Source organism: Centroberyx affinis, unplaced genomic scaffold, assembly GCF_046629955.1.
Source record: "Centroberyx affinis isolate AG114_WGS23_722 - 3 ecotype Tasmania unplaced genomic scaffold, CSIRO-AGI_Caff_v1 ptg004419l_1, whole genome shotgun sequence".
Lineage (NCBI taxonomy): Eukaryota > Metazoa > Chordata > Actinopteri > Beryciformes > Berycidae > Centroberyx > Centroberyx affinis.
The window spans coordinates 19,128-25,636 of record NW_027282097.1 but is presented as its reverse complement, the minus strand read 5'-3'; the positions used below and the strand labels follow the sequence as shown (position 1 = coordinate 25,636).

Here is a 6,509-nt window from a genome sequence, read left to right as displayed (position 1 = left end):
CCTAGAATACATTCCTTACAAAAGTTCAACTTTCCCATAAGACTACTACGGTTGCCAGGTGGCGGTAGTTCTGACTGTTCACTTCCTGTAGCCTGACAGGAAAAGAGGCACAGCTGTGACTACTGTACAAAGAAAACTACTGAATTCTCAGAAAGTCTTAAAGGCCCAGTCTCCAGGCTCAGCAGCAGTAGTGCTACTTAGATTCACATTAAGGGCAATCTGCATCAAATTTCATGGCATATACTACAAAAACACAAAACAAAAAGTAGCTTTGTTTTTGCATTTATTAACTGCAATATGATTATGCGAATAAATGTACCATGACACATGTGGGTACCTCAAAATAACAGAATGAGTAGTGGTAGAAAAGATAGTTAAAGGTTGAGTGGTTATGATATTGTGTAGTTATGGTGTTTGCGTGTGTTACCTGCCCAAAGTGATCTTTTTAACATGAAATGGTAAATCAAATAAGAGATCCAAACAAATCTTATGTGATTCAGCATTAAAAACCCATTTCATAACATGTAACAAAATGGTGGCCCCGCCACCTACATTCAAAACATGAGATTTGTTTCCCATTTTCAATCTAAGAGATAAGGCTCTTGATACATGGATCAACAGTAGACAACTATATGTGAGTTTTTACAATGTTCTCTGATTGTAAAAGATGTATCTTAGTTATTATCATAACACTGAAATATTAAAAGACCTATATTTTGATATATAATGGTAAATTAAAGGTCCAAAAATATGTATGCTTTTTGTTTACAAGTTATGATGGGTTAAGCAAGGTCCAAAAAAATATGTTCTATTTACAGGTTTTGCTTGAAGAATCTATGCAAATATATCTCAAATTTACATATCCAACCCCCAATAATGGGTTTTTTAATGAGCTCTTTAGTCTTCAAACTCTGCCTCATAAAGCACCTGCTGGAATTTCATCCGCACCTCCATTCTTTTCTTAATGTTAAGCCTCTTCAATGATGGTAGAAGACTAAGCAGGAATAGTTCATCCTCGTCTCTGAGCTTGTTGAGTGCCTCTGCAACATTCATCTCAGTGTCTCTGCTGGTTTGCCTTTTACGTTTAGAAGGGGCTCCTGGCTCCTGGTGGCCGGCTGGACGGGGCTCAGCAAGCAAAATGCTGCTGGTGCTGACGACTGAGGAGGGGCCATGTTGTTCCTTCTGGTCTTCATCTTGCTCTTCCTCCAAGTCATCACTGCTCATAGGTAGCTGTGTGGAGTGGGAATAGAATATAGCATTAATTAATAACCATGGTAACACAGATTACAACACCGGTAACAGCAGCTCTCTTCATGCATGCTTTTCTTTCTAGGATGATCATTCAGAGTCCAGTGTGCAACCTACATCTCCCATTGGTGTCTACTTCCCTGCAGCTCTATCTATGAAAATTAACCTAACATGCACTGAAGTCAAGTTTATTTATATAGCCCTTATCTATCCAGGTACACAGACAGATATTTGTGCAATAGGCTATCTTTCTTTCTGAATGTATGTAGGCCTACTGCATGTGGGGAGAGGACAGGGTTCCTACTTTCATATGTTGATATGTCAACAGGTTGTTATGATTGTTCACGAGAGGCGGTTACAACATTCTTATTTCTTAAATAGCTATAGCGTTTTGTTATGTTTTTATTGTGCCATAACTTTGATGCTGCTATCACAGCTACATTTCCCTCCAAGATAAAGTATCTCTCTATCGAGTCACAAAGGCCTTTATTTTGAAAAAGACAACCGGAAGTGCTGAAAGTGCTTGCCTGCACTATAACTTAAATCTTTCTATATATATTTTTTTAGTAATATAAAACACAAAAATAGTTTAGTTTTGTAGTTGGCCACGAATACTAATTCGATATAGATTCAACACGGAGCAGGCGTGCTCACAGTTAGTCTACGTGGAACTTTTAATATCAAATTGAGCCGTTATTATCTAGAAAAACAACGATGCGAACACAATTTTAATGAATTACAGACAACCTCACACACACCTCGTCCATCTCTCTGAGTTTAACATGTGAGCACAGCCACGCCAGCTGGATGTAGAGCAGCGGGACGGGCTTCTCCTCGTTCGCCAGGCAGCCGCTCCTCTTGGCCATTCGCTTCTTCGCTTTGGAGAATTTGTCACGTAGGTTTTTCCACTTCAGCCTGACGTTTTCCTCCGAGGTGTCCAGGGTGTCTGCGATTTCTCTCCACGAAGTCTGCGCCTTCTGACTGTCGCGCAGTGAGTGGTCGTACAGATGCGGGTAGCCGCGTATCGCTTCGGCGAGTTTCTTCTCGAAAGGGTTCATTTTGCTTTCCTGCGATAAGCTTCACCGCGAAGCGCTTTCGTCGGAAGACAAAGAACGAGCTTCGCCCTCCTCAGCTGTTCTTCCCTCGGTCAAGCCAGCCGAAGCGAAGTGAGACTGGTACAGGGTGAAACGGTCTGCATGTTTCAAAATAAAAGTTATTTGTTTCAAGGCTTTCAAAGTATTTTTACAGTACCAAAAGAAAGACCACATTTATGGAGGGGAATGTGGTAGGCCCTAAATGAAAATAGAATGGTGATTTTCTAAAAGTAACGTTTTCTTAGATTAGTATTAGAATAGACCATCCATGTGAAGAAATTGGGTCATCAGAGCAGCAGAGAATAAATAAGAAGACAAATGGAGAGTACTGGAAATAACTAATTACAGCAATCAAACATATTGAGAGTAATGCAACGGTTCAATAAATACACATACAGCCTTTATGGCTACATAAACTCAAATTAAGGTATATACAAATGAAGACTGCAAAAGGTTCAAAAGCAAAGACTGAAACAAAAACTCATAAAAAAAAAATGCCATAAAACAACTTGAAAGGATGTCTACGATACAGCCACCAAGTCTCCCAAATGTTCAAAATCAAAGGCTAGAGTAAATCATGCCAGGATGCATTAACTGGCATGATAGTATGAGACCTCATATGAGAGGTAGTTTTATTATATCAGATCTTTATGACCCCAAAAGTCACACGATAAGTATAACATTAGTCTTGAATGAAACACAAATCAGACAACTTGAAAGGCCTATATTGTCCCACTTCCCATATTTCCATATCATGTTAACTGTTGGTTATATCTATCCATATGTCTCATCATTATGACTAGGTGTCAGTGAGTAGGCTAGTAGAAGATACCCATAGCTTGGCTGGACTTGTATTTGTCCCTTGTTTTTAAACTCTATATAGAATATAATAATTAGCACTACAGACATTTGTCAATATGCATGTGTCCTGTGTTCCATAATTTCTAATTTTACACAATGGATTCATTAGAACAATCAGAGGAAAAGAAGCTGCAATCTAAGTTGCAACTTGTAATTCTCTCCACATCTTCCATTGACCAGTGTGCTGTGGTTCCCGCCTGCCTGCACTAGATGGCGCATTTGCTCTTTTCCTTACTGTTTTCAGGATCCCAAGGCTATGGACTGCTTTTGAGGACATAGATTATGCTCAGTTGTAGACATACATATAATTTCCATGGGTTTTTTTCATTTTAAACACAAGTCTAGGACTAGAAGTCATCCATGTCTATGCAATTAGCACTTTAACAGACTGTAGACTGAGAGGGGTGGGGGTCTCTTTGGTTCATGATGTTTCAGGATTTTAGTGTTTTCTTCTTTCTTTTTCTCCCCTTGTGTCATTTTCTTTTTTTTTTTATGTGGATGCTGCTGTCACCCCAGTGTCCCTCTTATGGATAATATAGATGGACTTGATTTGAACTGGCCCAATGTTACAGTGGAGATACAGTCACCAATCTAATGATTTCATTTGTATAGAGACTGAAAGAGAGCTAGGCCTCAATTGTCCTCCAGGAGCAACTGAAGCCAGGAATTGAATGCTTTCCTGGTGTCCTTGTAGTCATGCCGCGAGTAATCAGGTGGGGATACAGATGGACCAACTTTGACAGTTTCTCCTCAAATGCATTCATGAGAGTTGAAGCAATGGAAAGTAAATTTCTTGTTTTTCTGTGTTTTTAAAGCCTGGAGCAATGCCCTTGACTGTCATGTTAGCCAATGAATAATAATGGGGGATGGCTATTGTATTAAAATAGTATAGCTTTTAAAATGGTAGTTTTAAAATGGTAACCAAATCAATGTGCCTGGCAAGTGTCTTTAATACTTAAGTCCTATCCCTGCATATAAATTAATTTATGTGTAGGCCAGCATGCTGTGTTGTAACAGATCAAACATGCCATCTCAGTTTGAGGCACAATGTCACCTGGAAGAGACAGGGTGATAGCTGCAGCCCAAAATATATTAAATATTACCATTATTACAATATAACTAGTCAAAAGGACAACACTACAAGTTTTTATGTGCAAGTTGGCGGCACAAAGACATTACAAGTGACAACAACATCAACTGCAAAGACACCAGACGTCACTGCACAGATTAGGACTCGTCATGTGACAGCACAGATTATAGGGACAGCACAATGGACAACACCATTTATGAGGACACCACATGTGGGGACACAGTTATTATATATGTATATTATAGGGATGTCACAAGTGATGGCACCCCCAATTACAGGGACAATTACAGCATGACTGACTAGACTATTTGTACAAGAGGTGGCACCCATTATTATTTGGATGCAAAAGTGATGACACCTCCAGTTAAAGGGACAATGATAATTATATAGACACTGCAAGTGATGATACCAGTTATAGTTACCAGTTATATTTCATTTTGACTGCTGAACATGCAGAATTGTCATTCCTATTGTGAACAGAGAAACCAAGGGAGACAAACCAGTGCACCCATTTTTTCAAGAAATATTCAGGCTCTTTTCGCTCAGTTGTTTGATTTGAGCGTCCACCTGAGAAAGCACCCTAAAGAGAGGCCTTATCGCTGCAGTCTGGGTTTCCCCAGAGTGTCTTAACTAGACATCTCCAGACTACAAAAACAAAATCTTAAACTGCAATCTCTGCAGTAAGAGTTTCACTGGTGCGGGGCATGCAGAATCACAAGAGAGAGCATCCTGACATCTGCCCCCACCACTGCTCCGAGAGTAACAAGTTCTATAGTGACTCAATTGAAATCCCACCTGCCATACCAATGTGAAACTTCCTAAATGTCCACTTTGTCACGGGCATTTTCCTCAGGAGTCTGATTTAGTGACTCTGAAGAAGAAGGTCTTCATCTGCCCTGTAATTGATGAAAGGTTCTCAGAATTAAACATAACCGGGGAAAAAGGACACAGAAAGACACAGGGACAAGAGTCCTGAAAATTCTCCAAAAAGAGAAAAACAGGGAAAGATTTGGAAATCTTAAGTGGCCACACCAGTGTCCTTTTGAAGGAGTTTCCAAACAGAGGAAAAGTTAGAAATACACCACAACTCATTTTGTAGAGAAACCTTTCCAATGCTCTGTCTGCAGCAAAATCTACTGCCAAATATTACATGAGAGAAGTTGGGGAAATTGTGAGTGTAGGTTGAGATTCAGTGAATTGAAAAAAATGAAAAAGCACAAAAAGGAAACATGCTGATGTGCTTTTCTGCTTTGATTGAGAATTTTCACAGTATCAGGCAACTAAACCCAGTAACACATGAAACTTCACATGCGACTGAGGTCTTAGCCATGCGCCGACACTGGCAGACTGTTGTTCTCTCAGCGAGGAGTAGAGAACCACAAGAGAGCAGTGGAGCCACCATCCAAAAAACCTCCATGAGCTGCAGCAGCAAATTCTCCACTTCGTGTGACCTGAAAGCTCATCAGAAAAGCCATTTGGCAGAGTCAACAAATAAAAGCTGGGTCAAACTTACTGCTGTAGAAAAGGCTTTGCTAGAAATAGTGACATGCTTAGGAACAAGCTGACGTGACTATTGCTCTCTCTGTCATAAGGGATTCAAGAAGAGCAGCTATCTTCAGCAGTATGAGAGAGCGCACGCAGGAAAGAAACCATACCGGTGTTCCTACTGCAACAATAACCTTTCTGCCAAATACACAGAGAAACACCATGCTGACAAGAACCTGAAATTCTTAAGGATGTCGCATAGAAAAACATACACTCATCTGTTGCAGCAATGGACCATGTGTTTGAGAGTTTATGGGGTACAGGATACAGTCTATTGTGGACAATCTTTATACTTTCTTTTCACTTGATGTCACAGCTTCCATATGTGACCATTCTACTCGTACACATGTTCACATATGGCAGCTGCCAAGTACAACCACAGGCTGTCTGTTGGTAGTGAACACTGGTGTGGCCGAGGAGTAAGGAGCTTGCTCAAAGGCACTTTGATGGTAGTTGTTGTGTCTCGGTCATTTCCCCTCCCAGGCAGTTGGGGAATTTGGACCGGTGACCCTCTGGTCACAAGGTCAGTTCTCTAGCCATTTGGTTACTGTTGTTCCCACAAATGAATATAGCGTATTGTTTGCACTTGTCATTAAATGCAGAAAAAGGTAAAATATTACTCAAGGTCTCAACACCTCGTCATATCCAGTGGAAGTGTCCTTTAGCACTCT

The 6,509-nt window shown here is 40.3% G+C and overlaps 1 protein-coding gene across 1 annotated transcript; it reads right to left on the bottom strand.

Moving 5' to 3' along the window:
• Positions 1-294: 294 nt before the first annotated feature.
• On the bottom strand, positions 295-2,377 carry LOC139665012 (uncharacterized). The gene is made up of 2 exons (XM_071543947.1): positions 2,007-2,377; positions 295-1,230 (listed from the first exon to the last, which is right to left on the bottom strand). Exons 1-2 carry the CDS (start codon positions 2,304-2,306, stop codon positions 898-900), a joined length of 633 nt encoding a protein of 210 aa, XP_071400048.1. The 5' UTR covers positions 2,307-2,377; the 3' UTR covers positions 295-897.
• Positions 2,378-6,509: the final 4,132 nt, after the last annotated feature.